The following is a 20,532-nucleotide window of genomic DNA, read 5'->3' on the forward strand; positions in this document are numbered from 1 at the left end:
CTTTTATCGGTAAAATCACTCCATTTATGGAATCTAAAGCAAAGCTTCAGCTATAGAATTTTCTGACTAATGTATTTTAAAGAGTGGACTGATAATTTATTTGCCGTCTGGAAAGAGATGCACCCACAGGACGGAGGCTATTCTCTTGATACACCCACAGGATACACAGTCAGATGTCAGCAGTCCATGGTGGTACCTTGGTTATAGAACTGTTCAGGAAGGATAATAGCTTTTAAACCCACGGGTGTGAATGTAAGGAATATATTTAACGTTCAATATGAACCACAAGGCCTTTTAGACTAACAGTAAAGGCAATAAGTCTGATTGGAGAGTAGAACAGAGCAGAAGAGGACTGTAGCTTTGGTAACATGCACTCAAGTAATTCTCTGGAGACTGAATGAGCTCCTCATTGCAGTCAAGTGCTCAATTCTAATCCATCCCATTGACCGGAAAGGACACCCCACCTACTGTAGGTATACCGCTAGGGGACTGTTAGTGTATCTGTTGGTGACTAACAGCTATCAATCATTGTTCTTAGTTTAGATGCAACACCATTAACATTACAGTGAGAATAGTGTACAGGATTGAGGACAGGGAGGCCAGAAAACCTTTTGACTAACTATCAACATTTTCACTCAGCACACCATGAGCATTTTCTTTTTCTGGTGGAGATAGGCTTCCATGAGCAGGATTATGTAACTGCACAGTAGTCTGTGTATCTTCTGCCGTCATTGTTCTTATTCATTGGCACAAGTCTTCCTTTATTTGGTATTTTATTTTTTCTTGTAAAGGATGGGCTGCATTTTGTCTATGAAATACGCTGTGTGAATAAAGTGCATCATTCTTATTTTATCATTATTACACGGAGAGCAGAACAGGTTGTTTTTTATTTTTATTATATTTTTTTATTTCTAATTTTAATTTTTATTCGCAAAAGACTCATTGAAATAGTAGCCTTGGTGATTATTATTGCTGAAAAAATACTTATTTTTTTATTTTTTCCTGAAAAGTAGACCGGAAGTGTTCCGTTTGCTGCTGTTGACGGAACACGGGCGCGTGAGGAGGGAGAGACAGGCAGGAGACGGAGTGGGGAGGCTGAGCCACACGCAGCGGCCGGCCGGGAGGGTGAACATCGGATCGTCCGCAGCCAAACAGGTTTGTGTTTGATTCTGTTTTTATCCCCTCACCTCCGCACACAGGCCGGGACACCGACGGCGGTCTGGTGCTCGTTAACGGCGACGATAAACTGAACCAAACGGCGACAAACGACTTCATCTGTCCAGTCTGAGAGTGGCTGTGTGAGGCCTGGGGGGGGAGGCTGGGTGGGACACGGGAGGGGAATAAGAAGAAGATAATTAGAATGATAAGAATATTTATCCTGGCGTGGGCTAGGTCAGTGTGACAGAGCATTCAGCGGTGGGTGGACAGGATGGAACACCCCCCCCTCTACCGCCACCCCCCCCCTCCACGGCCTGGCCTGGCGTCTGGTGCAACAGCCATCTTTACTATGAAATGTGAAGTGTCACACAGCTCTGATCAGCAGCCCACAGCTGCATCACTCCTGTCATCGCAGGGTTTGTGGAGCCTGTTCTCATCATACATCTGCTGTAGGGTGGGGAGGGGTGGGGGTGAGGGTGGGAGGGGGGCACTGAATCAGTAGCATATAGCAGGCTTTAGCCGCGCCATGGTGCGGATACAGAACACATCCTGCTACGTCTTCTGGTCGCTCCCATCCGTCCATGTTCCAGCTCCTGAAGCAGGAAAATCACTGACAACTGCAAACACTTTGTGAAATGGTTTCAGAATATGATGCAAAACTAGAGATCAGCCCGATTTAGTTTGCATCTACAAAAGCAAAATGTTAGTTTGTTATTATTCCATTTACTTTGTGGTGCTCACAGCAGAGAAAATGACAATTCCAATCCACAGCAGCATATCTTTCATATACTGAGTTACCTGCTACTAATAATTAATTGAATATACGATGGTGTTGAATAAGTCATTATTATTGACTTAAATGCAGGGTGAATTCATTATTACAGGGCCTTGCACTAAAGAAATCAATAATTTGGCACAAAATACTGACTTAAAAACAATTTTCAGAACGGTGTCTATAGCAACGGTCTGCTGTACAGAAATAAGACTCTAGACTGCTGAAATGAACCAATAAGAAGTGAGTATTCAACAGTGCCGTGTAATAATATTCATTACTCATGTGTGTGTGTCAGGATGTCAAGTAAAAGGCTACCAAACATACACCAGTCACCTATTTTGAGTTAGGGTTAGCCCCAAGTTATACACGTGGCGTTCTTGTCGCCCCTTGTGTTCTCAGCAAGGGACGACTCTAATGGCAGTTTCCACTAAATATAGTTTCAGTACAGGCCTGCTCACTACTGCGGTTGCATAGACAAATATCATTTTACTTTGAATTTCAGTTACAGAAGGTGCAATAAGGAGTCAAAAATTGGAAGGCACCCAAAAATATACATACATGACTGACAGCATAATTGCAACACAGGATCATAGTGGACCAATCTGCTAAAATCCACGAGCCTGCAGGAGTGTCTCAATGCCAGCTTCTCCTCATGCACAGTCAGTGCAGCCCCCCCCCCCCCCCCCCCCCCCCCCCTCCTCCTGCCAAGCTAGAGGAAAAAGGCCATCAGCACAACTCAGGAGGATCGCTTGAGTGTGCAGCGCAGAGAGAAACAACTGCCTTTCCAAACTGCAGCTTACACACCTAAAAGAGAGACAGTAATGATAATAAGCCAGCTAAACAGAAAGGATTAGATCAAGCGAACGTTGGAGTTGCTTTTCCAAGTTGGACAGAGCTGAAAGTACATGTCTGATGGACAGGTAAACGACCTCTGCTTCATTTCTATTTCACTGTGCATATTTAAGATTGTCACTCCCACCATGGAAGGTGACTGTGACCCGCTATCATTGGATCAAGTCTGTTATGTTACAGGCTTGTTACCAGTACAGCCCAGTTTGTCCCCAAGGCTGAGGCTAAGTCACTAGTAAGCAAGGCTATATTGGGAGCTGGCTGAAAGCTGTCAGTTTCTAGGATGCCTGTCATCTCCTTGATCATTTTAACATGTGTCCCTGTCCTCACTGCTAAATGTCCTCATTAAAACTTAGCATGGTTACTGACAGTTGCTGTAACGGAACATTGTGCTACTGCTGCTAAGGTTATGTTTGTAGTATTAATAAGTAGAAGTTGTAGCAAAGTAGCTTCTTCGAATGACAGAAGGATTATTTAGCTGGCATGCTTGCGTGTCCCTCTGCGCTGTGGCTGCTGTGGTTGGCTGATATCTCATTAACATCTGCAGCGGTGCCGTCTGCACTGTCATCACAATCATTTATTTGTGTAGAATTGTTCAATGCATCCCGTGAAAATGCGTGAACTTTACTTTTCCTTTTTCCGGCGCCAGCAGCTTGAGTTGACTGCTTGTGTCACCTGATAATATCTCCTGTTTACTAGCAGACTCCAGTGTGATTTTCAGCAAAACATTATAATGCATGTCTGCTTCTGCAACAACACCGCTGTGAACAAAGCACAGGATGCCACTACCACCTCCCATCTTTTCCACCATGGGTGACTGGGGACTAGTTGGTTTCTGGTTTAGCCAGACTGTAAGAGCCAAACCCAGTTTGATTTTAGCCAAACCGATCTGACATTTGTCATTATGAGACATTCTGGTAAATTAAAAAGGAGCCTACATCAGAAACCGAACTGATGGTGTTAAATCTAACTTGTATTGCATCAGTATTAAGCAATATGACAACATGATTAATGGAATATTAATGTTTGTTTGGGCTAACGGAGGCTAACGCAACAGGGCTAACATCTGTCTTTTCAGGTTACTGTAACGACGTAAGATTTCAGCAGGCAAAACAGAAAACTAACAAACAAGCAGGCAAAACGGAACCAACGGATACTTTGCACACACAGCAGACGCTAACATTAGTCCTGATGAGTTAGCCTCTGAAGCTAAAAACAAAGAACAGCTGAGGGGACCAGACACCGGCTGCTTTCACTTTCATGGCCCCGCTGACTCCCTCCCACGGACCTGATGCCCAGTTTCTTAATAAGCTCAACATCATTTTTTTAAATTTTGATGTTAAACTTTAAAGAAGAAATGTTAAGCTGAATGGTTAAACGCTGAAATGATTGTGGTGCTGCTTCCCTGTCATTATGGGATCTCATAAGGGCTTTCATAGTGCACATCCTTAGCCCCGAGCTAAGAGAAGCCCAGGGCTAATTTAGCCCCTTGACAGACACACATTGTTAACCCAGGGTCAACCTAAGCCCAGGACTGTACGATTCACACTGCACTTTTACTAACCCTGGGTTAATGTTTGTTGGAACATGTGAGTGTGACGTTAGCATTCTAAAAAGACACGTGATTCATGCTTAAACAGAAAAGATAATCTCACTAAGTTTATAATTATTTCATACTCCTTGTCCAGTTTCACAAATCCGGTTTCTTCGGGCCATAGGCTGCTACAATTGTGCGAAAGAAGCAGAATATGAACAATCATTTATTTCAGAACAATTAGGTCACACCTGTTTTGTAAATTCTTTGATCAGATTTCTTATTGTGGCACTTTTTTCCAGAACCCCGACAATGCCATAGAGAAAGTGTTAGATGAACCACCTGTGAAGCATCTATTGTCACCCACCACATTCACACTACATATTTACCATACCGAATTGGCGTCTCTATACCTGTACATGATTTACAGTATATTTGTGACTGTCTGTCAGTTGATGCGTTAATTCAATTTCTCCAAATGAAGGGTTTTTTTGGGTTTTTTTTTTTTAATGTGTCTAAACAGTCATCTAAAATGTAGCTACTCAAATGTTTGAATTAGAAAATGTACAATAAAATAGCCAAAAATGAAACTCAAAGTAGCACTAAAGGATCTTGGTTGGGCATGGTCTTTTGATATCTGCACAGGCATCTTCCCTCTCAGATATCATTAATGCTCAGTAGATGGGGACCAGAGCCTCCTGTCCTGGGCTGTGCACCATGCCAGTTTGTGATGTTTCCAGTCAGGATGCTTTCTATTGGTCCTCCTAACAAGAACGTGGCCTGGGAATTTTGTCTTCTTAGGTTTTCATAACCTGGGTGGGATGTGAGATGACCATGACAGGTTCTCTGTGATGCCGATTCCCAGGAACCTAAAACTGTTCACCTGCACCTGAGTGGAAGAGGTGCAGCCATTCCAAGAGTGTAGCCTTTTAGCTTGCCATCCCCTGGCAATGAGCTAAAAATTCCATTGTTTGTAGTTTTACCCTCCTATAACTTCACCCTCAATTCCTTGGCTCCCAGGCCAAGCCAACTGCAGCACACCGGCTGGATTATGAACCATTCTCTGATGTTCCTTAACCTTTGTCTGTTGAACAAAGTTGAGTTGGTTAAATAATGTGTTAATATTATCGGACGTATGTTCCTGATAAAACCTGTGGGGGATGACTGACTGCCTCTAATCTCTCTCTAATTAAAGAGTTTGGTCTAGACCTGCTCTTTATGTAAAGCGTCTTGAGATAACGCTGTTGTGAATTGGCGCTATATAAATAAAGATTGATTGATTGATTGATTGATAATCTGGAGGTTAAGGCCTTTGTAATGATTTTTTTTTTTTTTTTTTAACCGTATTTTCATTAGGTTTTTTTTAAGGAAAACAAGGAATACAAAAGCTTGGTAATGATTTTTGAGTCTGTGTTCATTTGTGGTGTGCTGGTTCGGTGTGTTGGGTCTTTAAATGGACGGTCCATAACTGTTAGTTTTTGCATGCTGTGATCATTCCTTCTGTTCACATCGGCCATTGAAGGATTCCCCTTTAAAGTGATTTCAGTGCAGTATGAGTGAAGGGGAACTAAAATCTACAGTCGCTGTTCTGGGCAAAATTCTAGTTATGTAGAAGTTTTTTCTGAAGTTAATTTGAGGCTTCAGCCGTCTTGACTTAGACAAATTACGTGAATTTACTTTTTACTTCACTTTTTCTTTGTTTCCCCTGGCAGTTTATCCATACTGCAGTGGAGGGATAGTAACACATAGAGGGGATTTGGTACGAAAAAGACTGTAACTATACAAATGTACATATGAGCAGCCAGCTGTTGCTTTGAAGTCAGGTTTGGAAACCTGTCCTTCAAGCTCCAGATCCCTGTAGGTTCATGTCCCCTGTTAGTCTCCTTCCCCAGTCCACAAGATCATTTGTGTAGGCACTTAAAACTGAATCTAAATTCAATATTGAATTATACAAGTTGAATTTCTGGCAGTGATCCTACAGTCACAGTCTTTTTTTCTCCTTCGTCCCCCAGAGACCATGGACTTGGCAGCAGTCTCTAGTTCTTTAACTTTGTTCATGCAGGAATCAACATTCTTTTGGATTATTTGATTGGTTTAAGATTGGCTTCAAAACTCTTAATTGATCCTTATCACACAATTTATTGAATCAGATCGGCGTTCTCCAATCATTTTTAATGATACTGACAGAAAGTCCAGAGATGCAAAGTCAGGGTTTAATAGGTGCTGATGGAAGATATGGTGATATTGTTTATTCTTTGTTTGTCTCACATGTTTTGTGTCTGTTAGTCCAGAAAGATCCATTTCACAACAGCAGTTTTAAGGTGCACATTGTCAGCGCCTATTTTCCTTATTTAGAGCAATAACACAAACACAAGTAAAACCTCATATGTAGACCCCTTGCAGAGTGGATGCGCTCTAGTCTAGAGTGTCTGCTTTTTAGGCTTTTGCTAGTCATATTTGCAAGCTTTAGCCATAGCACCTCTGGATGGCACGGAGGAGCTAGCTGGTTAGCAGACCTTCAGATACTTCAGTGTCTGCGGGTTTATCATCTCCATGACTTGAACCCTTTCTCTTCAGTGCATCCGTTCAGCCGGTAATCTCCAGTATTTCTTTTTTTTTTTTTCAACTTTCTTTCTATTGTTACTTATTTTTACATGGAACAAACAACAAACAGGAATATAACAGTGGGGATAACAGACAGGGTCCAGGTACAGGTTCAACATATATTACTTCATGAATTTGGTCATTTCTAAAGTGTAATCAAAAGCTGAGCCTCAGGGACACATTAATTTGTCCATCGTATTCATCAAGATCCTTGGCAGTCGCAGAAAAAATATATCAGTTTTACAAAGTTATAGAATAAAACATCTGTACAGGACAGAACAAGTATTTTCACTATCTTAGATTCATGTGAGATTTCCAAGGTTCCCAGTACCTCTCAAACTTAGCACTGGCATATCTCAGAGAGAAGGTCAGACGCTCCATAATATAAATCTCCCCAATGATCTCTTTGCATTCTGAAATAGTTGGAGGCTCCTTACTGAGCCATTTTCTAGTTATTGCTTTTTTGCAACTAGCTAGTAGAATTTGTATTAAGTACCTATCTTGTTTCTTCATGTTTGTTGGTAAATTCCCTAGATACATAAGACTGAAAGAGCAGTTTATATCTGAGCCTAGAATTGGTCTGATTTCTTTTATCACATTTCCCCAAAACAGTGAAAGCGCAGGACACTCCCAAAAAATATGGAAATGTCCCGCAGATGTATTGCCACACATCCTCCAGCAGTAACCAAGCTCAGGTCTGTTAGTCTGGGAACTTTTGATTTTGGGAGTAATAATCTCCAGTATTTCAGAGCAGGTCTGCTTCATGTTGTTGCACCTGTAGACTTGAACTGGTTATCCGCCTCACACGGTTCCCTCACACATTCCTTACTCAGAATACAAACACAAGGAACAATATTGGCTAAATAGTTTGAAGGAAACATTGCCAGTAAATAATTGTCCAGCTCCACCAACACCTTAGCAAAACACAAGCTGTAAAAAGTGGAGCGGTCATCAGTCCAATCTACAGGAGGAAGCTGGCAGGATTTTTCTGTTGGCTAAATGAGACAGCGGCAGCATTTAGCTGTTTATTTAAAGGTCCAATATTCTGCCCATTTTGAAGTTCATACTGGTATTTGGAGGTCCAACCAGAGTAGGTTACATGGTTAAATGTTCAAAAAACACAATATTTTTCTTGTACCAGACATGGCTGCTGCAGCCTCTTTCTGCATGCACTGTTTTGTCTACGTGCTTTGTTCTTGCTTTGTTCTTGCCTTTGACATCTTCGTGTTATCAGGAGCTGATGTTAGCAAGGATAAAACAATGGCGGACAGCAGTGGCCGTGGACCGTCAGCCTGCTGAAGGGAGGAGGTCACATGATCAACAGATCCTCTTATGACAACATAAAGGGAGCAAAATCTAAACAGAGCATTTTCAAATGCATTTACTGAAGGATGGAGCGGAAGAAACAGAAAGGATGGACTTTTCTCAGAGTTTGAGGGTTTGGGGGTCCAGGGGACATATATGTATGTATAGAATACATTAAATAGTATGGGACCTTTAAAAGACATGTATGAACTATAAAACAGAGAACCACAATGGTAACACAGGGCTCTAAATGACTCTCAGCAGAGACACTGGCATTCTATGATGATGTCATCTCATTCCCACTCTGGCTGCATGACAATTGTAGTGATTAATATCATGAACATTAATGAATGTATCACTTTAACAATTTCAACGAGTTCAAATGTACTGAACTTTGGTTCTTCTCCTCCTCTGTGTATTTGAGAAGACTCCTGCAGTGTCCTGCACCCTAAACCTGATCCATTATATCATTATTAGTCGGGTGAGGTCTTATATTAGTGGGTCTGGTCTGGATATTTAGGGTAATGTCGGATAACAGATTGGTTAATGTTGGGTCATGTTTAATTATTATCATTATTATTATTATTAATAGTAGTAGTAATATGTGGTACTAGTGGTGAGTGTTTGTTTTGTGTGTAACTGCAAGAGTGTTTTTTTCTCTCATGTCAGCCACGATATGTCTGGAAGGATGGAAATGGATATCAGTGGAGTGTCCAGGACACATGTCTCCATTCTTCCTGCAGCTGAGATCAAAGCTACATTGAAACCAGAGGCAGAGAGACCTCGCTGTGCCAGCACCCCATGTTCACCCATCAGAGGTACTGTTGCAGGATACCAGATCCTCCACATGGACTCAAACTATCTGGTAGGCTTCACCACTGGTGAGGAGCTGCTCAAGTTGGCCCACAAGTGGTCAGAAGCCTCTCCAGAGACGGGCTCTGTATCAGAGGCCGTGCCTAGCTCCATCCAGAGCACTGTCCCCAAGTCTGTGGACTTGGGCATCCACCGGTCTTCACGGATCTTCAAAGGCAAAAGTCGCTACTACCAACCCTACGACATTCCTGCTGCCAACGGGCGGAGAAGGAGGCGTATGCCCAGCTCAAGTGACACCCTCCTCAGGTCCCTGGCCCACGGGGAGCCTGGGAGGGGTCTGCATGCTCCACTACCCCTGTGTCTGCTTAAAGGGAAGAGGGCCCAGTCCAAGTCTCTGGACTACCTTAATCTGGACAAAATAAGTATCAAAGAGTCATCAGACACAGAAGTGTTACAGTACCAACTGCAGCACCTCACCCTGCGAGGGGAGCGCATGTTTGCAAGAAACAAGACTTGAAAGCACAGCCGAAGGCCTTTTTTTAGGCGTCTTTCACCCTCATGGGGATTTAGGTGCTATTTCCAGCTTGGTTTCTTTCTACTCAGATCACTGGCAGTTCTAAATAAGAAGACAGTCTGATAATCTTGTTATATTATTAACTGGGGGTTTTACCTTGTACTGTGCACATAATGTTGTGAAGAAAATCCTTAAATTCCTCCTCACATTGTAATGAGGTTGTTGAGGTTAAAAAAATGTGAATTATATAAACTTAGCAATAACTGGTGAAGCTATGTATCGACAGTGTTGTGTGTTTGTACTGGTGAGAGGCGCACTGATATATCAGTTTACAGCTAACAAAAGCACATATCACATACTGTATCGGCTTTAAAATGCACCATTGCTATCAGTCCAATAATAGTTTCATAGCTTATCTGTGAGGAGTTGTGTTTGTGGAAGTTTTGTCAGATTTTATTCAGATTATGGCATTGCATACAACTGTCAAACTAGAAAGATAATTCTTTTGTTATGTTGGTAATTTATTGATTTATTGCTGTCAGTTAATATAAGTGTGTTTTTCAACCTCTTGTTTACCTTCAGATGGCCATGTGTAAAAAAAAAAAAAAAAGAAAAAACTTAGTAATACTATTCAAATCTCTACCAAAGGATAGGTGAACATCTCTTTATTAAAGTCCATCTTAATACAATAAGTACATGCCACATATACATGTAGTTATTGCTGCTGTCAAAAATTAGATTTCAAATATTTTGTCTTAGTATTTTTGCCTTTTTCTCTTAGAAAGGTGCCAGAGAGAGGAGGGATACAACAATACAACAGCCTGCTACACTCCAACCAAGGACTTTTCAATTGCATTGCCACCTCTGTAGACTACCTACTAGACACAGGACACCCCAAAACCATCCACTCCTCCACGCTGTGGGAGACTATCAGTTTTCCAGTTTGTCTGACTCCGACTACTGGGACCTCGTTTTAGCTTTAGCTGAACTTCAGAACGTATTTTAACACAGGGAGCAGACCGGCGATCTTGCCCCTCTCTTACTCACACAAGCAGAATCACTTCACAGCCTGCCACATAGCTCTGTCCGTGTACACGGGACATGCCCATTGTATTAAGATAGACTTCCTATCAAACAGGGATGTTTGAAAGGTAGCTGTTTTTAGCTTGATCCTTCCCAGAGAACTACAGCTCTAGTCAGCTTCAGGTCATGTTGATAACAGTAGTTACCAATGTACATATGTGAAAGCCACTGCTGCAGTGTCATCCACTGCAAGTGGAGAGCGAGAGAGTTGTCGCGCATAACCCAGACATAAAGATATACTTATGACGTATGAGTGGAGTATCACTTCAGACTTTTTTTTGCATGTGTTTATTAGTTATTGCTAGTGAATACGTTTGGGAATATGTTGGATTTAGAAAACTATACAGGAGAAACTCTAATTTTGTACATTGGCTATGGGTGTAGAACAGTATGCAGGGGCGTGTCCTTTTGATGACTGCGTATGTTCCCTTTACAGCTGGTGGTGGATGTGTTTCCAATGCCTCTGCTGCAGAAATAATGTCCTCTGCACCTGATTGCACTGTTGCAGCGTTAGTGCGTGTTGATATTGTCGCCACCATGACACCAATTAGGCATTCACAGTAAACACTGCAATATTGTACATAAGCAAAGCCATGTGAACACTTACAGTTCTGTGGAAAAAATCTGTACACCCCTTGAGTTTTTCTCAACACTTTGCTCTGCTGCTTTTAAAGGAAATCAGATTTCATTTTGCGTCTCAGAACTTCTAGAATCAGTGCAGTTGGTGTGTTACTTTAAGCCCAGATCGACTGGGGGAGTGTTGGCGTGCCCTTGTGCTTCTTTCTTTGATGCTACCTGGTAATCACCACTATGTGTTCAAATCTTACACATAAGGGCCTTTGAATATATTATACATTTTTTATTCATCATCAGCTCGGACAAATGGTAACTATTGGTACTTGTATATCTGCTTTCTAGTCTTTTCGACCGCTCAAAGCGCTTGTAATAAGAGGTCTTCATTATTGATCTAGAATATTTACATGTACAGGATGTGAAATCTTGGTTTAATATTTGTCATGACAAGGTCAGTAAATAGTTTAAGTGGAAGGTGGATATTTGCTGGGTGGAAATGTGCTTTTCTTTTACTCTATTGTGCTCACCTTATTTATTATTCTTTTTTTTTTTTTTAGCTAATAAATAAAATCATAAAAGTAAGTACAGTTTTTTTTTTGCTTAACTGCACAGCTGTTTTTTGTGCCATTGTGTAGTAAATTGCTGTAAAGGCTACGTTTATGATGATATGAATCAACATGGATGTGCTGATAATGACGATCATGTCAAGAGGAGTAAAGATGAAGGAGCAGACTTGAGTTGTGACAATGAATGCTGCTGTCTGAAACATTTGTTAAAACTTTGTGTAAACGCGTTATTGTGGCAGGTGAAATATTTAACATTTTGCATATTATGTATCACATGAAAATGTTAAAAAGCGACTTACTTGGGAAAAAACAAAAACATTAAAACAATTTTATTTTCAGACGCTCTGAAACTTTGATTCAAAACTCAAGGGGTGTACAAACTGTTTCACTATATACTGTATGTAAAGTCACTCTTATGCACTTCTATCGATTCCTTAAGCCAAACACATAATGTACACTTGATGTTAACCAATGACTGTTCGATGATTAAAGCTTATTTCAAACAGATCTCTGAGAAGATCAGATGGAAGCTTACAGTATTCTGTTCCTGCTTGAGGGGAGACTGCATCCCTTGTGTTTTAACATTGTTTGAATATTTTGTATCTTACAGAGAAATCTTAAGAACTTTAACATTGAACTATGACCTGTTTTTTGGGGGTTTCTCTGATTAATCTGGCTTTACCCGTCCTCATCTTTACAGCAGATAGTGTCAACACTGACAGGACAGGATGTGTGACAAATGCAGCTTCATACGTGCATTTTTAAGTCTAAAGTGTGTTACAGAGGCTTATACAAATTTACACAAAGAGTCCTTTAATTTATTCATCTAGTCAAAACCAACAATATCAAAAGTGTTTTCACTCTCCCTCATTTGTATGTGGCTTAGGACAAATCAATAAATGTAAATGTACCACTGTCACACAACTAGGGACCAGGAGACCCCTAGTGGTCTTTGTCAGTATTACAGAGTGTAATATTTGTGTGTGTTTGTGTGTCAAACATTTGATCTGGACTAAAATCAATGCAAATCTGAACACACTGGCAATATATGACATTCGTTAAGGGTTCTAATACCTGAGTAAAGTCTGTTTCAATAGTTCAGGTGGAAAAAAAAAAAGACTACATTTTAGATCATTTTAGATTGACTGGACAACATCTTTCACTGGCTCATGGAAATAAAGATCTGCATGAAAAATAACATGAATTAAAGCTGCAAGCAGCGTTGGAGGGCCCTCGCACCTCCGTGCACGTCGGGGCGTGCGGCGGCTTTGTCGTGTTGCTGGACTGTGACCCTTCTACACGGCTCAGAATGGTCATGTATATTGGACAGTGCATGAAGGACTTACATGTCACTTCCTTTGTCCACAGAACCGACACTAATCATGTCCTATATTCTTGTATATGAAGTGTTGACTACAGTGTGAAGATGTGCAAAACAAATGATCATGGCCACAGAAGCCTTACTTCCTGTTGCTACCAGGTGGTGCAATGACTGTGGTTGCTAACTGACATGTAGATGTCTTGAGGTTGGGATTTTAATTAAGCATGACAAGTTTGAAACAGATTGGATAATGTTCACTGAAGTTACTGCAATTTCCTGTTTCATGGCGAACATGGTGTCACCATGGTGACAGCATTTGGCCAAAACGTCAATAGCTTCATAAGTTAACAGTATCCATATCTTGGGAAAGTTTTGGCTGAATTTTAAGTGTCTGTGGCTAACCTGCTTTGATGAACAGTTAGAAGACAGAGAGAGAGAGAGAGACAGAGAGAGAGACTGAGAGAGACAGATAGAGGGAGAGACAAGTGCAGTCTGAGGTGGAGGCAGGACACCAAGCAAGACTTAGCAAGCAAGTGACGGTGCATATATTTTGTGAGCTCATACAAGCAATATATGTGTTAGTAGGTACTACATGTGGACAGTAGTACAGTGTGATATAGTTACAAAGGAGACATTTCTGAAGGAGAAAGTAATTTAAATACAAGAGAGTAATTTTGGTCAACAGCAATGTTGTCTTTACTGTGCCTTTTAAAACAGTCAATTGTGGAATGTGAGTCAACATGTTTGTCTCAACAACTGTTCAAATTGATACCAAGACTACATGACAAAGGACAGTGGGGGAGACAGATCCTGTTCAGAACAAAGCATGTGATCATGATAGGCGAGTGTAGCGGTGTGCACCTTAATGACAGCATTAACATTTTAATAGAACAGACCTGAAACCTTAGATTGCCTAGTTGTGGTATTTTTATACCTTTGTGTGCTTAGGTGAGTGGAGTATTGTGCACCCTAATGACAGCGTTAACATTTTAATAGAGCAGACATGGAAGCTTTGATTAAGTGTTGTTTAAAAGAGCAGTATAATGTTGTTCATTTATAAATAAGGCTGTCTTTAAAGACAGCATGTTATTTACAAGCATAAAGAGTAAGTCAGTCTTCTAACTTTAAGACATACACACACACACACACACACACACACACACGCACACTGTCTTAAAATAGTGTGCTAAGCTGAATAACAAGCACAAAAACTACAGAAATGACAAGTATTTTATACACAGGTCTATAATGGAGAAATGGCTGAATTTAGTGGTGAAAAGTAAAAATGACAACGTTTTTTTTAATGAAAAATAATTAATTTTTGTGTTTTTTTAAATGAAAAACAACAGTGAATTCAAGTAATCAAACTGGCATTTAAAGGGTTAAAATCCTGAAAATTGTTGAATGCTTGGTAGTTGTGGGCAGAGCTGCAGTTGTTTAAGAGATTTATGGAGATAAAAGCATGAAAAAATATTAATCTGTTGTGATTTTATAGCAGTTTTTTGGAAGTGGGAATTTTTGTCCTTAATGACTTAAGAGGGTAGTAAATTAAAGTGATGCCTGAGGGTTAAGACTATGTTGTTCATTCTCCTATCCTAATGAATGCCACAAAACCACAATTATATTCTAACTATACAACAAATGTATATTTTATTGTTTCCAAGCGTAAGTAAACTTATCTAATTTGTTTTTAAGTTTGTTATTATGTACACTTTAATTTTGATAACTTCCGTTTTCAGGTTTCCGGTAGTTTGTGTTGAACTCACGCGAGATTAATTGCTGCATACGTCATTAACGTGAACAGGTAGAAGTCGATATAAGAAGCAGCGCAGTCGCGCTTCATCACAAGAGCAACTTCTACGATTGTTTCATCGTGTCATTGGGTAAGTAAAGCCACCTTTATTTCCTTTTGAACTTTTTACCACGAAGTTGTTTTCTGTCTTGCCGTGTTTAACAGCGTGCAGATTACCACTAGCACCCGAACATACATGCTAACTAGCGTTTAGCACGCTGTCTTTGTTCTTTGTTTATAGGTGTTTACCAAATGTGGTTCTCGTTCGCTTGGAAGTGAATAACTTATGTTAGTGTGATTGTGAGTTTATATGGTCAGTTAACTGGATTTAGAAGATAGTAAAGTTCACTGTTGAGAGAAAGTGTCCGTGAGAGTGAGGGAGAAAGCGTCTTGCTTTCACACAATGCATTGGTTTGTTTTCGTCGAAGTCTGTGTTCAGGCTGTACTGAAGTGTGGCTCTATGGTGGAACCTCTGCTGCTTTGCTTGGCTTCATTCTGCTCTGACCGGCTCTTGCTGCTCCACTTCGCCCTGCTTTGCCTCGCATGGTCTAACAGCAGCCCTTGTGGTCATGTTATTGAATGTAATTTAATTTTGTGTAGCATTGCGCAACTTTGCCTGCTTTGCTTCGCTTAGTTTGTTTTTCTTCTTATGCGTGCTTTAGTTTGGTTCAGTGCTGCCTTATTTAGTTTAGTTTGGTTTGGATTAAGTTTTGTTTTGTTATGCTTTGCATTGAGGTTGCTCTCTATTTTGCATGTGTTTGGCAGGAGTTTGCTTCTTGAGTTGTTTCATTTATTTCGCATGATTTGCTGATTAGTTTTGCATGTTTTGGCTCTGCTGGGGAGGATTTTCTGTGGATATATTTTAAATCTATTGTCTTTTAAAACGTTTGCAATAAATAAAATATCCATTCTTATTGTGTTAAACCACGTCTCTAGTCTGTGTCCTTGCTGAGTACAGGGAGTAAACTCTTAATAATAATAATTTCCTGGGGGCGAAATTCCCCCAGGTGGCGTTGTCGGTACATTTATTATCCTTAACCTTATTCGGGTTAGGTCCAACTCAACGATTCCCTCGCCACACTTGTATAGTCATAGTAGTGCGACTGTGGGTTTATGTAATCAGTCTAGAGTCTTGGAGTCTAGAGTAATTTTGTCGGCCTTTGTTAGCGGCCAGCACGGTAACGTTCATGTTCACTGCAGCGTGTATTGGTTTTGTGTGTGTGTGCATGTGTTCGTAAATGTGTTAGGTAGGAATTTAATTACTTATGGTACTTTGCTTTTTGACTGCGTGTTGTGATCGGCATGTGTATACTGTTCACCCATCAAGTCAGTTAGAGGAGAAAAGACAAGCAAGGGAACCTGTAATGAAGGTGCCAGTGTGTCTACTGCTCCTACAATGTCTACAGCATTATCCAGGACAACACCACAGCCACCAGGACCTACAGCACAGAGCTCTATGACCCCAGTTAGATTAAATAATTTCAAATTAATAAGGCAACATAAACAATAAATATTCTATATAATTAGTACGCTACATTAGTAATTCATTTTACACATAATGGTAATAATTTATTGAAGCAACAAAAAAATCCGAGGAGCCGAAATTCCCATCACTAGTGAGTGTGGCGCGCTCCCATGATGCAACAGTGAACACGTAAATGTAGTTTTATATAGTAAAGTGATATATGTAGTTTTATTTAGTATTATCAGGTAGACATTGAATTATGGTTTAAGAGGCTTTATGTTGCTTTTGGATATTAATGGTTGTACATTATATTTTTCTTTTTCAGTTGAGCTTACCAACAGGAAAGTTAAACGGGGACACATTGAAAGGATTTGTACAACACTGTCCTTTAACAAAAGCAAAGTGAGTATATCAAAAATTGCATAAATCATATGGTTTGTCTGAGTAATATGTTAACCACATAACATTTATTGTAATATTAATCCAAAAGCATACATTATTGTGTAGCATTCATTATGAAATTGTCTGTCTTAATGTAATCCTTAAGCAGTGATGTCAATTTTGTGTATTTATTTTTTTAGATGCCTCGTCTCAAGTCTTATCGTCGCTCCCTGGCAGCCAAGCGGAGAATGGCTGCGAAAGCAAAGGCGGATGTGACATTTGAGCAGTCTGATGCTACTTCTGCACGTATGTAGTTGTCTTCGTCTTTCTCATGCATGTTTACATGTTGTTTAAGACAATGGTATAGTTGTTTGAAGTTATTAAATGTAATGTGTTGATTTTGTTTGTAAACAGACAGGGGTACAGGAGAGCGTCATCGTTCGAACAAATGGCCAACTTCACTATTGACTGGGCGCCGCCATAAGTTGGTCATTCCGTCTGTGGTGCCAGGCAATAAGGTATAATGTAAATTTTTTGGTACTAAAACTCAGATGTATGGTGTTTTTCGCTGTACGTTTTCTAAAATATGTTTTCCCTTGTTGTAGTTTGTTCTTATTGTAGGTGACTCCCATCTGCGAGCAATTGCAGATGGAATCGTGCGGATACCAGGGAAGAACGTGTCCTTTGGTATCATGTCTACACATGGGGCTGATGCACATGACCTGAGGACAGAGCTGATTCACGCTGTTCTCCCTCGGTGTCCTGATGCAGTGTGTCTTCTTGCACCCAGCAACAACCTGACGGCCAGCAAGACTGTAACTGAGGCTGGGGCAGACTTTGCAGACCTCATTACTAGTGCTTGCAGGCGTTGGCCAAAGGTAAACAGTTAGTTTTTATGAAAGTGTGTGTATTGCACTTTTGTGCTTTTGATAATGAAAATGTTATATTTTCAGGTGTTTGTGCTGGACTTTCCTCCGCGCCTAACCATAGAGATGGTTCAGCAGGATCTCATGCGTAATGAGTTCTGTCGTGTGGCAGCACAAATGGGTATGTGTCTATAAAGACGTAGAATGTTTTTATTTTTTTGTACATTGTGTTTTAATATTGAATATTTTCTTTTTTTTTTTTTAAAGGTGTGACGTACTTCTCTACATCTCAGTACTTTCCGTTGACCGATCTTAAGATGTGGAGCAGAGATGGTGTAAGTTAAATATAATGTTGCAACATAAAGAATGGTTGTTAATGCAAAATTGCAGTTATGGTCTGTGGCAGGAAAATTATGTAAAGATGTAACGTGATATTTTGTTTTGATAGGTACACCTGAGTGATGTCGGGATGCCAATCCTGGCACAGCTGATGTGCTCTTCATCCTATGTCGCACTTGATGAGACCTCATCAAACCCATGGGTGCCCACATACTCTCCCAAGCTGGTTGTGATGGAAGAGGAGTCTGCAACATGCCCACCAGTTGACCCATCTGCGGTATGTGTGTGTGTACATACACATATATATATATATATATATATATATATATATATATATATATGTATGTATGTATGAATAAAAATTGTCATGTGTATTAATTGCTTTTATAAATAGTATTCTCAGCAATGTTGGTCTGTACTGTCATGTTTTAGGTGCTGATGAAGTGTTTTGTCCCAACATGTCATCCCGACATTACTTCAATGGGTGAAGTTGTTTCTTCAGAGTGCTGTTCTGAGGAGCCACTGGAGTCTGTCTTTGACACAAAGGTATTGCATCCCAATTGTGTGTTATTTAAAGCATTTATTGTGTTACTTTATTAAAATTATATTAGTGCTAAAGATGCTTTGACAGTTTGGCAGTGTGTATTTGCATAACAGATGTTAGTGCTCAGGAGGCTGTTTTATAGATTAACAAATATGCATTTGATGGAGTGTTCTAGAAAAGTAGTGTTTGTGCCAACAGGGGACAATGAGTTTACCTCTGAATGTGTTGAGGCAGAAGGCAGCATCCACTGATCTTACTGCAGAAGACATGTGGATGACTAGTATTGTAGATAGATATAAGAACAGGCCAAACAATAGTACTTTTGATGACACGTGTTTGGCCACATTTGCCTCAGAATATCGTGTTAAGTAAAAATTAAAAATCCAATTAAATTAAACGGGGATTGTGGTTTTGTAACCAAAAGAACACGAACACAACCTGCAGTTGTTCGCTATGCATGATTTTCTGATAATATTTTAAAATCATCAACAATCTGCAAATTTATGACAGACAGGACACATGTTCAACTTGTCTTGCAGCCCACAACAGAGAGAAACACACTGATAGATCATGTGTATATAAAAACAACACAGTATCATGTAGATGCAACAGTGGTGCCAACGTACTTTAGTGATCACAAGGGGATAATTTGTGTTAAATATATAGATCTCCCTTATAACTATTCAGGATATGTTTGACTGTGGTTTAGTTTAGCATATGAGGCAGAGAAACGATGAAATGTAGTTTGTGTGTGAAATGCAATGACATTGCTCGTTCTTTGTTGAAATGAAATCATTTTAGTGTTTATCTGTGATAATTAAAATAAGTAAAACAAATAATTATAAAGGTTAGATATAACATCAGATGAAATTACTGTAATTACTTATTTTCAGAAAATTCTTCCATGTGTTTACTATTTATGTGACATTGAAGAGAAAAAAAAATAAAAAATACACAAATGTATTCATTTGTAGGTTACTTCAATGTATCTGTTTAAGGTTCTTTTCCATGCGCTTCTGTTACTAACTGTGCTTTTTCAACAGGTGTTCAGTGTTCTCCAGTGACATACTTCGGAATGTTTGCATTATGATTTATGTGGAGTTTTTCCATGTCTTACTCATACAGCAGTGAGTGATCACCTTTGCAGTTACAGATGCAAATTTGGTATTAAATGACTTGTTTAAAAGTTGTGATTTACCTAAACTTGTTAAATGATTTACCTGAGCTATAAAACGATTTGTAACATTTCATGTTATGTATAGAGAATATAAACTTCTTGTATAATGTCTTTAAATGGTTTTGTAATACACTTGTAAATAAAATGCATTACAGATGTTATTGTTCACTTAGTATTTATTTCTGCATATAAATCAGTCAGTGTGAAGTCTTTCTTAAATTACAGAACTTAGACCAATAAATGTATTGTGTTTGGAAAAAATTAAACTATGTTCCATAATCAATTTATAATTTTTTTTGTACTACAGAAGAACATTAGTATAATATCACTTTCATAATTAAATACAACTGTAAAACTTAACTATTATGTTACTTACAAGAGCATACTGCCATAATGACAATGTTTAACATTCTTATAAAGTTCATATTTTTGTATCCTCTGTGTTAAAAACATTTAGATTACATCTCAGGCAATTATGGATAACTTGTATAGATGAATGACGTGTTGAATTTGGTACAGGTCAAATCTTGTATAGTCAAGTTACACAATTTGAAATCTTCAGACAAGGACCACATTTGCCCAGTGCAATGGATATGCCTTTGACCAAGGACTGATAGTTGTGAATGTCAAATGATCATTGCCACAAATTTCCTGTTGCTTCTAGCCACCGCTTGGTGCTCGGGCCCTAATAAAAAGAGGACGAGGAAGTCTGTGAACTGACCCTCAAATTTTAGCTCATGATTTGGCAAAGCATCCACACCCTCTCTCTCAAATGATTACATATATACACATAGAAATTAGTACTGCTATATTTGTGCATAGCAGAAAGTATTACAAGAATCAAAGTGAGAGGAATGAGCGGTGTACTTTAAT

The 20,532-nt window shown here is 39.6% G+C and overlaps 2 protein-coding genes across 2 annotated transcripts; both read left to right on the forward strand.

The window, feature by feature from the left end:
- The first annotated feature begins 1,088 nt into the window (after positions 1–1,088).
- macir (macrophage immunometabolism regulator) lies at positions 1,089–10,085 on the forward strand. Its single transcript, XM_070851000.1, has 2 exons — positions 1,089–1,155; positions 8,895–10,085. Exon 2 carries the CDS (start codon positions 8,902–8,904, stop codon positions 9,553–9,555), a length of 654 nt encoding a protein of 217 aa, XP_070707101.1. The 5' UTR covers positions 1,089–1,155; positions 8,895–8,901; the 3' UTR covers positions 9,556–10,085.
- A 4,871-nt stretch (positions 10,086–14,956) lies between these two features.
- On the forward strand, positions 14,957–19,748 carry LOC139219293 (uncharacterized). The gene is made up of 10 exons (XM_070851104.1): positions 14,957–14,978; positions 16,678–16,754; positions 16,934–17,039; positions 17,148–17,251; positions 17,339–17,611; positions 17,687–17,780; positions 17,867–17,934; positions 18,048–18,215; positions 18,371–18,484; positions 19,526–19,748. The coding sequence occupies exons 3-10, from the start codon at positions 16,934–16,936 to the stop codon at positions 19,544–19,546; spliced, it is 948 nt and encodes a 315-aa protein (XP_070707205.1). The 5' UTR covers positions 14,957–14,978; positions 16,678–16,754; the 3' UTR covers positions 19,547–19,748.
- Positions 19,749–20,532: the final 784 nt, after the last annotated feature.

Source organism: Pempheris klunzingeri, chromosome 19 (assembly GCF_042242105.1).
Source record: "Pempheris klunzingeri isolate RE-2024b chromosome 19, fPemKlu1.hap1, whole genome shotgun sequence".
NCBI lineage: Eukaryota > Metazoa > Chordata > Actinopteri > Acropomatiformes > Pempheridae > Pempheris > Pempheris klunzingeri.